This window comes from Erinaceus europaeus, chromosome 12 (genome assembly GCF_950295315.1).
Source record: "Erinaceus europaeus chromosome 12, mEriEur2.1, whole genome shotgun sequence".
NCBI lineage: Eukaryota > Metazoa > Chordata > Mammalia > Eulipotyphla > Erinaceidae > Erinaceus > Erinaceus europaeus.
Window position 1 is genome coordinate 34,760,781 of NC_080173.1, and position 21,770 is coordinate 34,782,550.

Consider the following 21,770-nt stretch of genomic DNA (forward strand, 5'->3'; position numbering starts at 1 on the left):
CCAACGAAGAAAAAATAGCAACTCCCAGTTGGTCTGTGGCATGATAAATGACTTAGGGATTTAGCTTTCTGGCTGTTGGATCTTTGGCTAGTCACTGTCCCCACTGGCAACTAAAGGGATAATATTTAGTGTCCAGCTTTAAAAATTCTACCAAGCTTGGAGGTGTGGTAATTTGGCAATTTGGACTCTAAAAGGGCCTGCCTGGGGAGTCTGAATTGACAGGACATTCTTGCAAAGTTTCTATCTTTGCTTTGTTTGCTCTGTTTTAGCCAGCTTTGCCTAGACCAGAAAGACCCTCCGCCCCCCAGCTTGTGCTCAGGTTCCCAGCCTATTGTTTATTTAGGGATTGCAATTTCCTTATTGGCGTGTGCCCTGGCCAGCAGGGTTGAAAAGTGAACCACAGGCCTCATGTGAACTTCCCCTTTCAAGTTTCGGTAATGACAGTGTGCTGGCCTTCACATGCCTCATCCCTAAGGCATGGTCCAGTTTCCACATCCATCAGGCCACAGTGGTGACTTGGGGTGGCCTGAATTCCTTTACTGCCTGTTGCTTTTTCCATGAGACAAACTGTTTAAGCATAGAAGGATTTGTGGTATGTTTGGAGAACTTAAGAATTGGGTCCCAAACCAGGGCTATTGGAGATATTTTGGGGATGGATTAAAAGAAGTGGTAAGAACAAGTTTAGGTTGCTACAAGGCCAGGAAAGAAAGCTTCTTCACCCAGTTTTCCCTGAAAGACCACTGGAACAGAATAGAGTACCTGGATGGCCATCATTTTAAATGATTTCCTGGAATGCATCTGCTGTCTTGCAAGTTAGTGTTCATTGAATCTTTGGACATCCAAACCCTTTTTTGTATCCAGATGTATTTGAAAGACTTCTGACCCAGCTTTATGGAATCTCGAGTTGCACACACCAAGAGACTATCTTCTCATCTGGAAGCAGTTTCTGAAATTTCATTCTGACTTTCTTCTCTCCCTAACAGTTTGGTATTTTATTTTGACCTTTTGATTGCCATTTACTTATTTATTTATTGTCATGACAACACTGCTATGGGCTGACTTTTCATATATATATATATATATATATATATATATATATATAGAGAGAGAGAGAGAGAGAGAGAGAGAGAGAGAGAGAGCAAAACAGACACAGAGAGAAGGAAGGACACCATAACACAAAAACTTCCTCCATGATGCCAACCTGACTTCCCAATGATGTGTCCTGGAGCCCCACCTACCCAGACCCCTGCCCTACTAGGGAAAGAGAGAGACAGGCTGGGAGTATGGATTGACTTACCAATTCAGTGGGGAAGCAAGTACAGGAGCCAGACCTTCCACCTTCTGCACACCATAATGACCCTGGGTCCATACTCCCAGAGTGATATAAAGAATAGGGAAGCCATCAAAGGAGGGGATGGGATATAGAGTTCTGGTGGTGGGAATTGTGTGGAATTGTACCCCTCTTAGCCTATGGTTTTGTCAGTGTTTCCATTTTATAAAAATAAATAAATAAATACATTATAAAAATAAATAAATACTTTCTCCAATTTGATGGGGGCCTGGTTTGAACCTGGGTCATGTGCATGGCAAATCTGGTACACTATATAGGTACACTATTCTTCTAGCCCTCTCTGTCATCTTTAAGGGCTAAAGATGTTGTTGTAAGAAGGGATCAAAATATCCCAATTTCTAGGTGGTAAGGTCATTCTTTCTTGGTGGATCTGGAGATAATAAGGTCCCAGTGAATAGCTTCCTCTTTTTTATTCAGTGGAAATCTATGTGAAAATATTCATAATTATACTTATAATTAATGATGAAAAAATTAGCTGATAAAACCAAACTTTAGCACTTTGTGAAGCATATAATCTCTATTTAGAATACTAAAAATGGGCCAGAAGACAGGAATCTTCCACAGGATAAAGAAGAAGGAAGAGATAAATACAAAATATCTGATTAACTAGGAGCACATAAATGAGCTTGTTTGGAACTGAAACAAGGATAAATTCATATAGCCCATACTTAGTGTTGCATTTGGAAACTGGTTATTGGATATACTCCATTCCAAGTCAATCAAAGTATTTACAGGACCTTAAAGTTTTCTAAGTTTTAGTTTGCTAATGTAGCACCTTGGGCTGGAGTTGCTTATTCTGGGCCTAAAAAGTCACTTCAATAAATGGAAAACATTGGACAAATAATTTACCTCTGTAGGTCTTCTAGTTTGTAAAATAAGTACTTACTTCATAAGGCTATGGGGAAGATTTGAAATTACATCAGGTAAATTAAAACATATATACTTAATTTTTTAATTATCTTTTGGTTTCCCATTTAAAAAGTGAGATTTCCCCCCCCACACACATTTTTCTTGGGTAGAGGATGAGAGACAGGGGAAGAGAGGAAGAGAGAGACAGATGGAGAGATACTTGAAGTATTGATTCTTCACTCCTGAAGTTCTCCACTGCCAGTGAAGACCAAAGACTTGGACTTGGGTCTTTGTACATAGTTACATGTGCTTTCTACTGAGAGAGAACACCTGGCACCCAAAAGATACCTTCATAGTAATCTAGTAATCATTATACACTAACTTATTATTAGCTGATTTTTTAGAAATATTCTTATTTGTTGTTAATAGTTTGTTACAAAATTGTAAGATTACACTGGATAGTTCTACACCATATCTACCACCAAAGTTCTGTATCCCCACCCTCCCACCTCCCAAAGATAAGGCATGATAGTTCTCACAAGTCTTACAGTTTTCTTGTTTATGTTTTATTTGGATAAACACCTCCAGTTTAAGATAAGTCACCTCAAGTTCCATCCATTACATCCCAAAGGAAACAATATCATCTTCTTTTCGTCAAAGAGTAGTATTCCATGCAATATATATCCCATAACCTCTTTAGCCAGTCATCTGTTGATGGGGATTTAGGATGCTTCCACTCTTTGGCTATTGTGAATAATGTAGCTATGAACATAGGGGTGCATATGTCCCTTTGAATTAGTGCTTGAGTGTCCACTGGATAAATGCTTAAGAGTGGCATTGTTAGATCATAAAGTACTTCCATTTTTACTTGTCTAAGGCTTGTCCATACAGTGTTCCAGAGGGACTGTGCCAGTTTACATTCCCATTAGCAGTGCAACAGAGCTCTCTTTTCTCCACAACCACTCCAACACCTGTCATTTCCTGATTTGCTGATGTAAACTATTCTCTCACAAGTGAAATGGAATCTTCGTGTAGTTTTAATTTGCATTTCTCTAATGATAAGTGAACTCATGTCCTTTATGTGTCTAAGGGCCTCTAGTCCTTTGACCCACTTTTGGGTGGGTATTTTCGATTCCTTTGCAGATTCCGTATAGATACTTGATATCAGTTGCTTGTCTGATATGTGATGTGCAAATGTCTTCTCACATTTACTGGGTTCCCTGGTTATCTATGTGTAGTTTGCTTTGGATGTTTTTTAATATTAAAATACATAAATGTTGTTTCTGTCCTGTGTTATTCCTTTATGCATATTTAAATAATGCAAACATTTGTGTGTTTTAATATGAGCTGGAAGAAAACCTAGGTATACAGAAGAAATATTTTGAGGAATTTTTGGTTTGCCACACTTCTGAAAGGGATACCTTGGCTGAAACTTAGTAATTGATAATTTTTAATTTCTCCTGGGATTATTCTGATGAAACTGGCCAAAGACTGGCACTGGTATGTGTCACAGGCACCTTTAATTTTCTTAATATGCTCTTGAGTATGGTCTTTTACCAGAGAAACAGTAAAGTTGTGAAAACCTGAATCAGGATTTGGATCCAGGTTTGTGACTCTCTAAGGGCTAGCTAGAGTATTTTACATTTAACACTTTTTGTTAAGACTTGAGATTACTGACAATAACAAATTCATACATTGATATTAATACCTCAAAGGTCAAAAAGGCATCTAGAAAAGCCCACTAAAGACACATCTTCTACTTGTGGGTAATTATTAATGTGTACGGAGACAGGACAATAGGACATATAACACATTCCCATGGCATTATGAGAAACTGTAGGTAAATGAAAGCATGAAAACAAACATCAAAGCACATGAATTACTTTATTTACTCATTAATTAAATAATTCATTAATCTCTGGGGCTTCACCACTACAGGCTGACATTTTCAAATAGAAAGTGAGACAGTGGGAGTCTTTATCAGAGAAAGCGTTAGCGCAGTGGGATAAGTGCACATGATGCGAAGTGTACATGACGCGAAGTGCAAGGACTGGTTGAAGGATCCCGGTTTGAACTCCAGGCTCTCCACCTGCAGGGGAGTTGATTTAACAAGCAGTGAAGCAGGTCTGCAGGTGTCTATCTTTATCTCCCCCTCTCTGTCTTCCCCTCCTCTCTCCATTTCTCTCCTATCTAACAACGACGACATCAATAACAACAGCAATAATAACTACAGCAACAATAAAAAGAGTAAATAAATAAATATATATATAAAAATAATCATACATTTAAAAAAAAGAAAGTGAGACAGTGACAGAGAGACAGACAGAAAGAAAATACACAGCACTTAAGTTTTCTCCATTGTGGCAGGTATCAGGTTGAAATGTGGGCTGCACACACACAAGCAGATACACTAGCCAGATGAGCTGTTTTGCCTGCCCTAGTAATTGCTTAAAACTTGACCTATTCCATGGCAGAGAGATATCTCACCCAGTAAAATGCATACTTTGCCATGCATGAGGACCTGTGTTCCAACCTGTGGCTATCATGTGGAAGCACAATGCAGAGGGGGAATTTTCACAATTATGTCATGGTACTTTGCTCTCTCTTTCTCTCTTTCTCTCACTCTCACCCTCTATCTTGAGAGAGAGAGAGAGAGAGAGAGAGATCTTACTAGGAGCAGAGGAGTCATGAAGGTATGGAGCCTCAGCAATAAAAATCACCCACTCCAACATGATTCTGTACTTGTACATTTTTGCTATAAAGAGTTAGATACCATTTGAAAAAACAGATACATAAAAAAAATAGTCTCATAACAAACAACAGTGAAGCAACCTATCTCCTGTCATCTTCTACTCTTTGTAGTCATTCTTTGAGTAGTTTGATAAGGCCCAAGAGGACAGCATTTTGATTTTTTGTTTTCCTCCTAACATGTCTTAGGTCCAAGTCCACTTCTTTCTGGAGTGCTTAACTTGTGCTCACATAGCCGCAGTTAATACCACACAGTAAATCCTTCCAATGCACAGCATTACTCAGAGAGCCTGGGACCAAGGGCAGCTCAGTTATGTATGTGTCTCCAACTGGATGACTTTTAAAGTAAGCCCTCAAGAGACTCTGTGGTATGCAGTAATAATAGTCTAGAATTTTACTCCAAATAAAGTGTAATATAATTATGTAGGGATGTTTCCTGAACATTAAATCACATCTTCTTCTTTAACCCAAATTGGCCCTAAGTTTGTTGATCAGTGGCCATAGACCAATATGTGATCATGGTGAGTTCCATACTCTGTGAAAACTGCTTGTATTTTCTTTTTTTGTAAATATTTATTTATTTATTCATTCCCTTTTGATGCCCTTGTTGTTAATTGTTATAGTTATTATTGCTGTTGCTATTGATATTGTTGTTGGATAGGACAGAGAGAAATGGAGGGAGGAGGGGAAGACAGAGAGGGAAAGAGAAAGATAGTTACTTGCTTCACCACTTGTGAAGTTCCCCACCCCCGGGGGCAGGTGGGGAGCCAGGGGCTTGAACCGGGATCCTTACTCAAGTCCTTGCGCTTCACGCCATGTGCACTTAACCCACTGTGCTACCGCCCGACTCCCAACTGCTTGTATTTTCTTTCTTGGCCTGATAATAAAATGAAACCAGTAATTCTTACTGTATTTAAAAGGAAAACACATTGTGACACTCAGCAATAACATAATCATTACTTTTTGTGACTAAATGATATTGCCTTTTTGATGGTCCTCCTACTCACCTTTGCAGTGTTCACAGTTTCTAGAGAGGACTTGAAGTTTCTTTCTTGCTGCTTAAGTAGCACAAGATATTTGACAAATGCAAGAAGAATAATGACTGGCTAGTATAACTCAGTTTATTCCCAGGGTTACTGTATACTTATGCAGTATAACTTTGAGAGCTGGTTCTTATTTTTCTAACTATCCTTGCACAGTACAGTTGCCCTGATCTCTTCTGTATTGATCTATTTTATCCCTTGTATATGCTAGCTACTCTCAGTCATTTAGAAAATCCAGGTCACCTGAGTTTGAGTATTGTGAATATGCAAATTGAGGTTCCACAGTTCTCAGTAGGGGTCTGAGATTATGCATTTGTAAAAAACACTCTCAGGTGATGTTGACAGTTGATGATACTTGTCTGTGGTGAACTATATTTGGAGTAACAATGATCTAGATTATACTTCTTGTTACAGAGGAAAGACATCCATGAGTAGTTATAATTATTTTATTTTTAACTAATTAATTAAATAATTGCCTCCAGGGTTATTGCTGGGGCTTGGGCCTGCATTACAAATCCACTGCTCCTGGAGGCCACTTCCCTCAATTTTGTTGCCCTTGTTGTTTTGATTATTGTTATTGTTGTCATTGCTGTTGTTGTTAGATAGGACAGAGAAGTAGAGAGAGGAGGGGAAGAAAAGGGGGGGAGAGAAAGATAGACACCTGCAGACCTGCTTCACTGCCTTGAAGTGACCCCCCCCCCCCCAAAGGTAGAGAGCTAGGGGCTGGGACCTGGATCCTAACTCAGGTCCTTGAGCTTTGCACCATGTGCACTTAACCTATTGCATCACTCTGGCCCCACTCTGGCCCCTGATTATTTTATTTTTTGAGCTGTGCCAGGTCCTTATGCACAAGTAACCCTACTGCCTTGGGTAATTTTTTGAAGATTTTATTTATTTATTTATTTATTTATTTATTTATTTATTCCCTTTTGTTGCCCTTGTTGTTTTGTTGTTGTAGTTATTGTTGTTGGATAAGAGAGAAATGGAGAGAGGAGGGGAAGACAGAGAGGCACAGAGAAAGACAGACACCTACAGACCTGCTTCACCACTTGTGAAGGACTCCCCTGCAGGTGGGGAGCGGGGGATCAACCAGAATTCTTTAGCTGGTCCTTGTGCTTTGCACTGCTTGTGCTTAACCCACTGCGCTACCACCTGACTCCCTGGTAATTTTTTTTTTTTTTTGCTTTTTTTTTTTATTTGAGAGAGAGAGAGAGATACACAGACAAAATATATACTATAGCCCATCATCCATGGAACTCCTCCTGTGCCATCCATGGTGTTCCCAGCTTCCCTTCCCTTCCCTTCCCTTCCCTTCCCTTCCCTTCCCTTCCCTTCCCTTCCCTTCCCTTCCCTTCCCTTCCCTTCCCTTCCCTTCCCTTCCCTTCCCTTCCCTTCCCTTCTCTCCTCTTCCTCCCTTCCCCCTCCCCTCCCCTTCCCCTCCCTTTTTCTTTTCTCTTATGAGACTTATCACTTGGGCTTGGTTCCTGCACTATGAATCCAATGCAAGAAGCAGTCTCTTTGTTTGATAGGACAGAGATAAGTTTAGAGGTGAGGGGGATTAGAGAAGAAGAGAGGAGGAGAGGCAACTGCAGACCTGCTTCACAACTAATGAAGTGAGCAGGAGGTGAAAACCTGGGACTTAAACTCAGGTCCTTGCTCATGGTAATGTGTGCACTTAACTGGGTGCACCACTGCCTGACCTCCCTTCCCCCTGATTATGACTCGTATTGAGATCTATATATTGTATCATACACTGGATAAATTAATAGTACATAACAGGTGTCCAGTATATATTTGTTGAGTAAGTGCAAGAAGTAACTTTGTCTGTTTTCATTGATAGCATCCATGTCCTAGAAAAATTCAGAGATTATTTATTTAAACAAGATGCTTTTAAAATATTATTTATTTATTTATTGGATAGAGACAGAGAGAAATTGAGAGAGAAAGGGGAGAGAGAGAAAGAGAGAGAGAGAGAGAGCGCTGCAGCAGATTGCTTCATCACTGATGATGTTCTTACCCTGCAGGTGGAGACTGAGGTCTAGAACCTGGGTCCTTGCACACCGGAACATGCACACTTAACCAGTTGCACCACTGCCCTCATCATACATCATTTTTAAAAAGGCAAAATAGAAAGAAGCATATTTATTATTATTACTATTTATTATTATTACTTGTTATTGCCACCAGAGATGTCTGAGGCTTGGTGCCAGCACTATGAATCCACCTCTACTGGTGACCATTTTTTCCTTCATTATTGTTATTATATGCTTTTTAAAAATATTTATTTATTCCCTTTTGTTGCCCTTGTTGTTTTATTGTTTAGTTATTATTGTTGATGTCGTCATTGTTGAATAGGACAGAGAGAAATAGAGAGAGAAGGGGAGAGAAAGATAGACATCTGCAGACCTGCTTCACTGCTTGTGAAGTGACTCCCCTGTAGGTGGGGAGCCAGGGGCTCGAACCGGGATCCTTGAGCCATTCCTTGTGCTTTGCGCCACCTGCATTTAACCCACTGCACTACCACCTGATTATATGTCCCTGTTATTATATGTGTTTTTTTCCTTTTATTTTATTTGGTAGGACAGAAAATGTGATAGGGGTCTGGGACAGACAGACAGACTGACTGACTGACCAACTGACCTGCAGACCTGCTTCAACATTGTGAAGCTTCCTTCATGCAGATGGGAAGCTGGGCTCAAAACCAGGTCCTTGTGTATGGTAATGTATGTACTCTATCGGGTACACCAATACCTGGCCCCAGAAATAAGCTGATTTAAATCTTTTCATCTGATTTTCATCTTCAGTGCTGTAGCTCTGCATTCATGGGTGAGTGCTAATCTTCAAGGATGATTTAACTATTGGCAAGGTGCCGGCCAGCCATTGGGCAAATGGCTTGTGGGGCTCATTTCTAGTGTTTTGTTTCATTTCAGATACTTATTTTGCATCTTTTCGGTGACAGATATAAAATAGTCTTGGGTATAAAACTTAGGAATCTACAACTATTTATATGTAACATTTTAAAAATAAGAATTATTTATTACTATGTGAAAATAAATGATTTAAAAGATAAGTGTTAGTGAGTGGGTAAAGTATCAAACACATTTTAGCTTTTTTCCCCAAAACATCTCCACTCCATTTTCATAGTTTGTAACCAAAATATTGTATTCCATGTTTGTTCTGTTTCAGTAGTATTTGAAAAATGTCACCTGATAGCAGAGGTAGCACATTCCAAGAATATGTTGTTTCACTTCTCTGGCTTTAGATCAGACTACTAGTAAACTGCTTATTTTTGTTATTTTTTTAAATATTTCTTTATTCCCTTTTGTTGCCCTTGTTGTTTTATTGTTGTAGTTATTACTGTTGTTGGATAGGACAGAGAGAAATGGAGAGAGGAGGGGAAAACAGAGAGGGGGAGAGAAAGATATACACCTGCAAACTTGCTTCACCCCTTGTGAATCAACTCCCCTGCAGGTGGAGAACCAGGGGCTTGAACCGGGATCCTTACCTTACACTGGTCTTTTGTGCTTTGCACCACCTGCGTTTTACCTGCTGCACTACTGCCCGACTCCTAGTAAACTGCTTTTGAGGAGCAGAAGTCAACATGATGCCCTGGCTACTTAAACCTCCAACTAAAAGGAGGTGATCACAGCAACTTTTCCCTTGAAAAATCCAAATCATTGTTTTGGTTGCTCACTTTAATAACTGACTGTAAACTTAATGTCAAAATAAAGCCCTAGTGTATATATATTAGAATTTTGTGGAAGAATAATAAAATTAAATAAGTGTTTTTACTTCCCAGAGCCATCGATGCAGATGTGCATTAGAATCCCTGAAAGACATTTCTGAAATGTATTTGGTTTCACACTCCTCCTTTCAAAAAGCATTTAGATACCATAGACTTTGGGAAAAGCTGCTCTATTTTGTATTTCACTTTCCCTGTCTCTAAGGAAAATCTATAGCCTCCTGTTTTAAGAGCTGCCTTTTTTTCTGTGAAGCAAAATCTAGAGACATACTAGCAAACCCGTAGATAACTAAAAACTCAGTTTCACATGAAGATGTTATACATGCACATATACTATCTATTTGTATATGTATGAACAAAGATGTTTAAATGAAGAAAACTGGCAGTTGGGATTAAATAATTTTTCTTCTAAAACTTCACTTTGAGAGATGTTACAATATTTTGTTTCACTTGGTTTTTTCTTCCTATTGTGTGTCAGTGCAGTGAGTTTATGAACATGTGCATTTATATCTATTATTGAAGACAACATCCAGATACTGCATGAACTATATCAGAAACAGTTTCCTTTCATCGTCCTGAAATGTATTGTTTTAGTTATCTACTTTTAGCGCTAACAAAATATTTATATATATACATATACATATATATATATATATATATATATATATTTATCTCCTCCAGGGTTATTGCTGGGCTCGGTGCCTGCACCATGAATCCACCGCTCCTGGAGGCCATTTTCCCCCCTTTTTGTTGCCCTAGTTGTTGCAGCCTCGTTGCGGTTATTATTGCCATTGTTGACGTTGCTTTGTTGTTGGATAGGACAGAGAGAAATGGAGAGAGGAGGGGAAGACAGAGAAGGGGAGAGAAAGATAGACACCTGCAGACTTGCATCACCACCTATGAAGCGACTCCCCTGCAGGTGGGGAGCCGGGGGCTCGAGCCGGGATCCTTATGGTTCATGCGCTTTGCGCCACGTGCGCTTAACCCACTGCGCCACCGCCCGACCCCCTATATATTTATTTTTTATACAGGTGCCTTACACCTGTGTGATATTTTTTCATTTAAAAAATTCAGATAGAAAAGATGTACATAGATAGAAAAAGGAAATGAGAGACTGTAACAGTGCTTCACTGTCTGTGGAGCTTCCTTTGATGTTGTGGTGCTCCCATGTGGTCGTGTGGTGCAGAAGTTCAATCTTAAGACCTTTCACATGGTTAAGATTCACACCCTACTAAGGAAACTATATCGTAGACCCTGTCTTCAGCTTTTTTTTTTTTAAAGCAAAAAGATACAATTTCTTCTTCCTAAATTGATTTTTTTTTTTAATTTTTTATTTAAGAAAGGATTAGTGAACAAAAGCATAAGGTAGAAGGGGTACAACTCCACACAATTCTCAACACCCAATCCCCATAACCCACCCCCTCCCATGGTAGCTTTCCCATTCTCTATCCCTCTGGGAGCATGGACCCAGGGTCATTGAGGGTTGCAGAAGGTAGAAGGTCTGGCTTCTGTAATTGCTTCCCCGCTGAACATGGGCGTTGACCGGTCGGTCCATACCCCCAGTCTGCCTCTCTCTTTCCCTAGTAGGGTGTGACTCTGGGGAAGCTGAGTTCCAGGACACATTGGTGGGGTCTTCAATCCAGGGAAGCCTAGCCAGCATCCTGGTGGCATCTGGAACCTGGTGATTGAAAAGAGAGTTAACATATGAAGCCAAACAATTTGTTGAGCAATCATGGATCCCAAGCTTCCTAAATTGATTTTTATGCTTGTATTTCTTCATGTGTTTCTCTGGTTCAGTGTTACGACTATATTCTTGGGAACAACCTATAAACTCTATAACAGATCTATGTATTTTTTTATTTTTCTCTTCACATTCAGATTTTATTTTGATTTCTTTTTTTAATATTTATTTATTTATCCCCTTTTGTTGCCCTTGTTGTTTTATTGTTGTCGTCGTTGTTAGATAGGACAGAGAGAAATGGAGAGAGGAGGGTAAGACAGAGACGGGGAGAGAAAGATAGACACCTGCAGACCTGCTTTACCGCCTGTGAAGTGATTCCCTTACAGGTGGGGAGCTGGGGGCTCGAACTGGGTTCCTTACACTGGTCCTTGTGTTTTGCGCCACATGCACTTATCTGCTGTGCTACCGCCTGACTTCCCTATTTTGATTTCTTTTATCTATGCTCATGATAGCAAGTATGGGTTCTCTTTCACTTGAAGTGGATTTTTATGTAAAAGCAAAAATATAAGAAGAATAGACATATATCTTTATTAAATTGACTTCCACAATAGCCATTAATTATCACCTGCTGCTTTTAATTTTTTGTTTTGTTTTGCTTTTCTTTAGGTGTTTTTTTTTACATCTCTGACTAATAGAGAGAAGCTTGTGAGCAAAAAGGAAAGTGTTGGTTAAGTTAAGAAAAATAGTGAAAGTTAAAAATATTCTTTTCAAAATTTAATTTACCATTTGGTGAGACCATCATTCATATGTGTAGGGAAAGATTTTTTTATGTTAGGAAACTGTCTATACTAACCAACTTACGATATTTCTTTTTAAATTTTTAAAAATTTCTTATTGGGGGATTAATGGTTTACAGTTGACAGCAAAACACAACTGTCTGTACATGCATAACATTTCCCTGTTTTCCACACAACAATTCACTCCCACTAGGTCCTCCTCTGCCATCATGTTCCAGAACCTGAACCCTCCCCCCACCCCAGAGTCTTTTCTTTTGGTACAGTAAACCAGCTCCAGTCCAAGTTCTGCTTTGTGTTTCCCCTTCTGATCTTATTTTTTCATCTTCTTTCCATGAGTGAGATCATCCCATATTCATCCTTTTGTTTTTTACTTATCTCACTTAACATGATTTCTTCAAACTCCATCCAAGATAGGGTAAAGAAGGTGAAATCAAAAAAAAAAAAAAAAAAAAAGAAGGTGAAATCACCATTTTTAATACCAGAATAGTATTCCATTGTATATATTGACCACAACTTACCACTCAGCTACTCATCTGTTGTTGGATACCTGCGTTGCTTCCAGGCTTTGGCTATTACAAATTGTGCTGCTATGAACATAGGTGTACACAAATATTTTTGGATGGGTAAGTTTGGTTCTATTCCAAGTTCTGCTTTGTGTTTTCTGCTTCACAGTGCTTCACCACTTGTGAAGCTTCCTTCCTGCAGGTGGGGACCAGGGCCTTGAACTTGGGTCCTTGCACACTAAATTTTCTATAATTAATATCATTCTTTTATAACCAGAAAATATGTTTATGTAAAATAACACATGTCTAAGAAGACTCTTAAGAACATTGAGGAGTTCTGCAGCCTTTTTAATAAATTGCTCTCCTGTGTATCAACAGAGTTCTCCTAGCTTAAAGCTCAAAGGGGCCACTAAGGACAATTACCTGAATTTCTCTTGGGATGTTACAGTGAGATGTCACAAGCAAGGTAGTTTAAAATTCAGAAATTTATTTTCTGACAGTGTTGGAAGCTAGAGGTTGCAGATCATGGTAGAATTCTGTTGAGTTCTCTTTCATGGTAGGCGGATGGCCAAGCTCTTGCTTTGTTCTCACATGAAAAATAGAGAGTAACCTTACTGGAATTGGCATATTGCACCAAAGTAAAAGACTCTGGGGTGTGTGTGTGGGGGGAGAATACAGGTCCAAGAAGGACCTAGTGGGGGTTGTATTGCTGTATGGAAAACTGAGAAATGTTATGCATGTACAAACTATTTACTGCCAAATGTAAAACATTAATTCCCCAATAAAGAAATTAAAAAAAAATAGAGAGTAAACAAGATATTTTATTATAAAGGCATGAATCATATCATGAAGTCTCCATCTTTATCACCCTCATGTAGCCTTGATTACTAGCCCAAACCCAAATCACCAATAGAATTAAACATTCACATGTTGGAGGCACATCATATTTGCCTCAGTTAAACTGAAAGTGTGTATGATTTTCAGAAATTTCATCAAAAATAGAAAACCAATGGAAGACTATACATAAAACTATTAACAATGGGTGGCAGAATTTTTCTTTATTTTCTATGCATTTAAAGTATCTTTTTTTTGGGGGGGGGTTCAGATCCATGACTTCATTACTTCAGTCTAACTTTTTCAGATAAAAGGAGCCAGACTGGGGGAGAGAGAGAGAGAGAGTGAGAGAGAGAGAGAAAGAGAAGAGAAGAGAAGAGAGAGAAGAGAAAGAAGAGAAAGAAGAGAGAGAAGAGAGAGAAGAGAGAGATTGAGATTCTTCTGTGTGGTGGGGACTGCACATGGCCGAATAACACACTATCCAAGTTAGCTATTTTGCCAGCCCACTTTGATAACTGCAGAATGTTTAAAGGAATATGAAATAATAGAATATAACATCACATAATAATCTTGAAAATTTTATTATTGTTTCATTATTTCATTTTATTGAGCTTTCTCTCCCCCAAAATAAAAAGTGTCTCTAACACTTAGAACACTCATATTGGCATATAGTGGAACTCAGTAAAGAGGTGTTGGCTGTTCCTGATTTTCCTCCTATTTACTGATGATGGCAATGTTAAGTTTTGCTGCATGGGGCATACTATCATGCTTATAATATAAGAAACCAAAATAGAAGGTAGCTTCAGAGTTAGAATATGTTAGAAATATTTGCAATGCATTTCTACATGGTTTAGTTATATCTAAAATAGTTCACTTGTTGTCTTCAGTTCTGGAAGTTTTCAGTCTTTTAGATTCTAGAACACAAATTGATAAAAATGAGTAGATGACTTGCTTTTTATTTATATTCAATTTAAATGTAGCATAAGTTTAAATAAGTTACTTGAGTTTATACAGTAACCTAGAAATATAGTGGTGATAGTGAGAAAACATGAAATCAAACTTGAAGACATTCCAAACATTGATTTGAGTCTAGTAACTGAGACTGGAGAAATGTTCTGTTCCTCTACTTATGAGTTTTTCTCTACTTACCAATACAATATTTCTTACTTGCTCTATCTTGTGTGTGAAGTCTTGACAGTTCCTTTACAAACAATCTCTGTATCTTTCTCAATGGACCCCATATTTGAGTATCCTATTTCTAGATTGTTGACTGTATATGTCCATAGGTTAGAATCACCCAACAAGTTAGGAATATCTTTTGTTACAGTAGGAACTGACTGCTTGCAAGATAAATCATGATATGAAGTTTTGGGCTGTTGGAAGTCGTGATGTATTCTTCTATGCAAAAATGTGTCATGTTTTTTCCGACAGACCAATATTATATCGTTACTACAAAATTTCAACATTTAGTGTAACAGTCATACAGATTAAAATTCAGTTATTTAGTTTCACTACTGAGTATCTTCTAGATGAAGACTCTTTTCCCCATTAGCAAATTTTAATTTCCTTCTCTCTCAGAGTCAAATTCCAAGCATACCTTATAAAACCAGTTACAGAATACCCACATGAACAAATGGCTCTTATGCTTACAAGTAGACTAAAAAGTATACACTAGTAAACTATACCTAAAATGACAGATTTTTTTCCCACTTAAATGGTGTTTTTTAAAAATTTTATCACTGCTGCTTTAGTAATTTGATTCCCTGATATCAGGCAAACATATGTAGGTAACTGTGCATTGTATTGGCACGTGGTCTTTATTGTGAGCTTCAAAACTCATTTCACAAATGTTCCTCAGAAGTGAAAAGTTTATTATTCTGAACTCAGGGCTATGCCTCACAATAGTTAAAGTGTCACTACCAAACTTAATAGAAATGCTGTTTTGATGATACTAAAACAGAATTTTCATCATTTCTTGTTCTTTCAGTTTCTCTTCTTTTTGTTTCATTTTTTTCCAACAGGACACAAAAATCGCTTCATTGGAGCGAAACATAAGGGATCTTGAGGATGAGATCCAGATGTTAAAAGCCAATGGTGTGCTGAACACTGAGGACCGCGAAGAAGAGATCAAACAAATAGAGGTTTACAAAAGTCACTCCAAGTTCATGAAAACCAAGGTATGGTCCAGAGTTAAAAACTTTTATACTCTTGCTCTAACTGGAAAGCTACGGTTTACATAGTACCTTCCTCAAATACTCATGTAATCTGCTTTATGCGATATGAAATATGTGGAAATAAAAATTACGCAGAAATTTCATTTTAGAAACATAAATTCCAAAAGGAAACCAGGAGAAACTTTTGGTAAAATTTCTGTGACTGAGGAATTCAGGATTTTTCAATGAGCTCATATGTAGCCCTTCTGTCTTAGGTGTTATATTTATAAACCTCCTTTGTCTTCTAAAATTTCTGATTTTTTTTTTAGTTTTGTTACTTTTAAAAGTTTCTATCAAAAAAAAAGAGTTTCAGGTGTTGAACTTGGGACCTCATGAACGCAAGTTCTATACAAGTTATTGAAGAAGATAACTCTTTGGCCCTACTATTAAGACATTTTGGATTTAGCACAGTGTTTAAAATTTAATATTTGGGGGGCCGGGAAGTGGCTCACTGGGTTAAGAGCACATAATACAAAGTACAAGGACCTGTGCAGGTATCCTGCTTCTAGGCTCTCCCCTCTCAGTTTCTCTGTCCTATCCAATAAAAATGAAAAAATGGCCTCCAGTAGCAGTGGATTTATAGTGCTGGCACTGAGCCCCAGAGATAACTCTGGAGGCAAATAGTAATAGTAACAACAACAACAACAACAATAATAATATCATTGGGACTAGGGAGATAGTGTAATGGTTATGCAAAAATTTTCATGCCTGAGCCTCTAAAAATCGCAGCTTCAATCCCCAGTTCCATCATAAGCTAGAGATGAGCAACACTCAGGAAAAAAGCAAGCTAATGTCTTCAATCTGATATTGATTGCTTTAATCAACACCAATGTATACATATCAGTGCTGCTATTTGCTCACATTATTCAGCTTCTCCTATGTCCAGCTTCTTCATCTGAGATATAATCTAAAGTAAAGTGTCATCACTAGACTACTTTTAGGATTCTAAGAGATTATGGATTATAAACATTTAAAGACATTTAGCAAAGTGACTGGCATTGTGGTTGATAGTGTTCTTGTTATTACTATTATCATCTATTTTATTGTTATCATCTATTGTTTTAGAATACTTGTAAAATATTATAGTAGTCTGTTCTATTAATTTATATTAATTTTTAAAGTTTTAAAGAAATTAGCTTGTAATTTTTCCAAACTAAAGCTTGAACCATAAATAAACTGAACATCTGAATAGTTGTTATTTTTACATATATATAACTACATTTGTGAATAGCCACAGGTAAGTCTTTTGAGATTTTGAAAATATTTTTTTTTCTTTCTTTCTTTTTTCTTTTTCTTTTTTTGCCTCCAGGGTTATTGCTGGGGCTAGGTGCCTGCATCACGAATCCACTGCTCCTGGAGGCTTTTTTTTTCTTCTCCTTTTGTTGTCCTTGTTATATCCCTCTTGTGGTTATTATTATTGTTGTTGTTAGTGTCATTGTTGTTCCATAGGACAGAGAGAAATCGAGAGAGAAGGGGAAGACAGAGAGGAGGAGAGAAAGAGAGACACCTGCAGACCTGCTTCACCACTTGTGAAGCGACTCCCTTGCAGGTGGGGTACCGGGGGGCTTGAACTGGGATCCTTGAGCAGGTCCTTTCGCTTTGCACCAAGTGTGCTTAACCCACTGCGCTACCTCCCGACCCCCTATTTTCTTTATTTCTTTAACTCATTTTGCTGAAAATAATTACCATACCAATTATTATTTTCTTACTCCTTATTCCTAAATATCTGTTTTAATTCTAGTTTTTGCCCATTACTCTCTTAAAATTACAGCAGAATTAAGCAGTAATTCTGTGAGAAAGCAGTAGAAGAGGAGAGAAAAAATATTCCACTGATGGTTATTATTTTTATCAGTTGTGAAAAACATGCATACTTATTGCAGATAATTTGCAAATTACAGAGAGGAAATAGTAATATATAGCATATGCTTTACCATGTATGTATGTGTTCATATGTGTACTTCTCCAGGGAGAAAAAACAAAAACTGCACTTACTTCTGCCAACTTTCCATCTGTAAGTAGACATTGAGATTATAACTAAAAAATTAGATCGAGCAGAGATATGAGAAGGAGAATGTCCACTGGATTGTAATGTAACCCCTTCCTTTCTGGGGCTGTCACAAAATGTGCAGAATGAGTTTTCCTGCTTAGTTCTCTTTTCTGGTTTCTATTTTGCAGTTGCTCTCTGTCAGAGAGGAGCTGAGGTACAGCAAGCAAAGGAGTAGGTTGGCTGTAACCAATAACCAGAACACTCTGGGAATGAAGAACAGAGGCATAGATAGGAGTGAAGTCATGAAGGTTTTCTTCCAAGGGCATGGGGGAGTTATTTTGGTTTAAGCTTTTCCTCTTCACCCTGTCATCATTGATGGGGGAGGTTGTTCAAAATATTTCTACAACTGAAACAAACCATCATGGATTTGTAAACTCTGTCTTTTACCATGGACTCTTTCCAGGTGAATAAAACATTTATATGGTCTTCAGCAGGCAAGTTTGGACCTTTATTGGCCCACAGTTATCGGGGAGGCCATCAATTCCTGAGTTAGCTTGAACTTTTAATGGCTGATTACTTTTAAATGTTCCAAAAATGGCCAGGTCAGAAGGGTGTCTGAGGAGAGTTATGGTGTAACGGGAAAAGAACATGGACTGAAAACTAAGCAGACCCTAGACAATTTCTTGTCTTCATTTGTTAGCTACATGATCTCAGGAAGTAAGTTGCCCAGCCATACTTCCTTCTTTTATAAAATGGGGCCAATTCCACAAATATTTGAAAATTACTCAAAGGATCATATAAAGTAATGCAGTTATAGTGTTTAGATAAAAAGTAGTTAATGGTTACCAGCATTACTGTTATAGTCTGATCAAATATACATATTGTACATACAGGTGTACATACTGAAGCTGGCTGTAATGAAATAGCACCAAGTGCATAATAGTAATAATCAATGCTATATTTAATGTAATAAAATAAAGAAAATTAGATTTATTAGAAATTCAAATAGAAACAAGTTCTTATGCTATCATGTCAATATCCCTTAATGATAATTATTAAATGAATTATACATTTACTTAATAATTATAAACATGATTTAATAGTACCAGTAAGAATATTTTCATATTTTCTTTCTCCCTCTCTTTCTTTCCTTTTTTTTTTTTTTCAATTTTTCATTTATAAAATGGAAACACTGAGAAGACCATAAGATAAGAGTAGTATAATTCCACACAATTCCCACCACCAGAACTCTGTATCCCATTCCTTCCCCTGATAGCTTTCCTATTCTTTAACCCTCTGGGAGCATGGACCCAGGATCGTTATGGGGTGTAGAAGGTGGAAGGTCTGTCTTCCATAATTGCTTCCCTGCTGAACATGGGTGTTGACAGGTGGATCCATGCCACCAGCCTGTCTCTCTCTTTCCCTAGTGAGGCGGGACTCTGGGGAGGTGGGGTTCCAGGACACATTCTGTGCTTAACCCTCTGGGCTATCACTGGACTCTCCTGGAGTCTCTTTCTCTATGAGGATTTGTGAAGATAAAGTTCAAATAATGGGTTTTTGTTATATATTTATAAAATAAAAAATACGGCAAGACCATAGGATAAGAGGGGTACAATTGCACACAGTTTCCACTACCAGAGTTCCATATGTTCCCAAAGACCTACTAACCATTGTTTTTAGCACATGGCAATGAATTAGCTACTAGATATCAGATATGTCCAGTATATTTGTGCTTGTTCAATGTATTTCCCATTCCTGGTCACTTAGTTGAAAATGTTAGGAAACATACTCAGATAAACATGTAGTATATGACATATGTACTACATATTTTATGTTCATCAGTGTATAAAAGGGCTTTTTTTACAGAGATGTAATGGGAGAAGAGTTTATTTCTGACTGGTGCAATATAACATGTTTAGGTATAGATTTGGTATCTTTGCTTAGTTGCTTAAATAATCAAATTGGCAATCAGAAATGATAGATTAGGAGGAAAATAGAGACTTAAATTGATTCCTAAAATGAAAAAAAACAAGCATTACAAACATTCTTTTCTCTCCACTTCTGTCCTTAATAGGCAACTAAAAAGGTGTTGTAATCATTATTCAATGTAAGTGTACTGTATCTTAAATATATATAATGGTTTTTGAAAGTCCAACCTAATTAACACTGAAATTTATATTCTCCTTTATTTTTTTCTTTTGGGAGATTATTTGGCTATGTCCTAGTGGTGATAAAATTGACTTAGCATTTTGTTTCTCTCCACTAAAAGACATGGCCTTGGATCTATCTTAATCTCAATATGTAACCATTGGGCACAAATAGATTATATAGGCAGCGGTAATAATTTTCACACACAAACTCATTTTTAGATATAATGATATCTTGAAGAAGATAACTGTAGATGCTTCAGTGAAATTTTTCCAGAAATAATGTAGTGAACGTGATGTGGGAAAGGGGTGCTGCCCGAGTTAATTGTTCAGGTTAATAAACCAAGGTTGGAGGAAATATTTTGTAAAAAATATTTATTTATTCCCTTTTGTTGTTTTATTGTCCTAGTTATTATTATTGCTGTCATTGTTGTTGTACAGGACAGAGAGAAATGGAGAGAGGAGGGGAAGACAGAGGGGGAGAGAAAGATAGACACCTACAGACCTGCTTCACCGCCTGTGAAGCGACTCCCCTGCAGGTGGAGAGCCGGGGGCTCGAACCAGGATCCTTATTCTGGTCCTTGGGCTTTGCGCCACGTGCGCTTAACCCGCTGCACTACTGCCCGACTCCTGGAGGAAATATTTTTTAAATAGCCACATGAAGGGGCATGTACAGGTCTTGTGATGTTGAGCAGATGGCTGGGGCTGGTAGTGCTTCTTGAAAGCTTTGTGATTAAATCAAGTAGCAGTGATGATCTAAATTGCTTTTATAAATGTGATGTCATAGAAAAATCATGACAGAACATTTCTGGAAACATGGAAGGTAAATCACAAAAATGTAGCAGCAGAGATAAGTATCTCACAGCTTGCGCTAAGACAGGGATATCAGACATCACTACCCAGAGAGGAAATCTTTGAATCTTGCAAGCTCTTTGGCACATACACATTGTTCTTGTGAAGGGAGATTTTTGAATTGCATCCTCAACTCTGTAATTCTCCCATGTCTGAAACTTCAGCTCAGAGGCTTAGAGGAATCAGATTATGAAAGCAGACTCTGAAAGGCCTAGGAAGGCATGTGCTACCTTCAGGAGCTCTGTTAAGCTTTTAAGAATGGAATGTACCTTATATATAATTGTTTTTCTGGCAGGAAAAAATGATGACATTCCCTGTTCTTTGTGAGACTTTGTTCTTAGTCTAACACATCTCTCATCTACCGATCCCAGTGCTTCTATATTAGTCATTCCCTCTGTTTTCAGAGTTTGCCAAAGACGCCACTCTGCTGTCTTAGATCTCCCCCTTTATTCTGAATTTGTAACACATTTTCTTATTAACCTCGGACGGATCACAAACCTTGTAACCCAAGCTGCATGATAATAAGCATATCACTTTCTAGACATGAGAGCTGGACCTGTAGTGAAAAAGAAGCTGTTTCCCTTGGCAGAGAGTTTTTTAGGGTGTTGGTTGTGTCACGGACGTAAGTGGTGGAAGAGCTTTCAGACGAGATGAAGTGTGCCTGATGTCCACATGGACTTCATATGAAGCTTGTGATGTCATTGCTATTGGCTTTTCTTCCATCACAGACACAGACCTTTCCCAGCCTCAGCTCTCATGCATGCTCGATAGTATCACTTTCCATTTTTATTGAGTCCATGGTTATAAAAGAAGTAAAAGGCATATTTTATGGAAGAATATGATTTTTTCCCTATAGCTATATTCCCCTTAGAATAGTCTTTATTCTGTTATTGTCTGCATAAATTGTTTATTTAAAATTTGCTTTGGGGCCAGGTGCTAGCGTACCTGGCTGAGTGCACATGTTATAATGTGCAAGGACCCGTGTTCAAACCCCCTGTCCCCACCTGCAGGGAGAAAGCTTTG

General features: G+C 38.0%; 1 protein-coding gene across 8 annotated transcripts in view; it reads left to right on the forward strand.

The window, feature by feature from the left end:
* The window catches only part of ERC2 (ELKS/RAB6-interacting/CAST family member 2), a 1,141,350-nt gene that overhangs the window by 437,493 nt on the left and 682,087 nt on the right, over positions 1 to 21,770 (forward strand). For all 8 annotated transcript variants that reach the window (XM_060203088.1, XM_060203089.1, XM_060203094.1 and 5 more), the window contains one exon: positions 15,570 to 15,725. In XM_060203088.1, the coding sequence (XP_060059071.1) occupies positions 15,570 to 15,725 (156 nt within the window). The remainder of the gene's footprint in view (positions 1 to 15,569; positions 15,726 to 21,770) is intronic.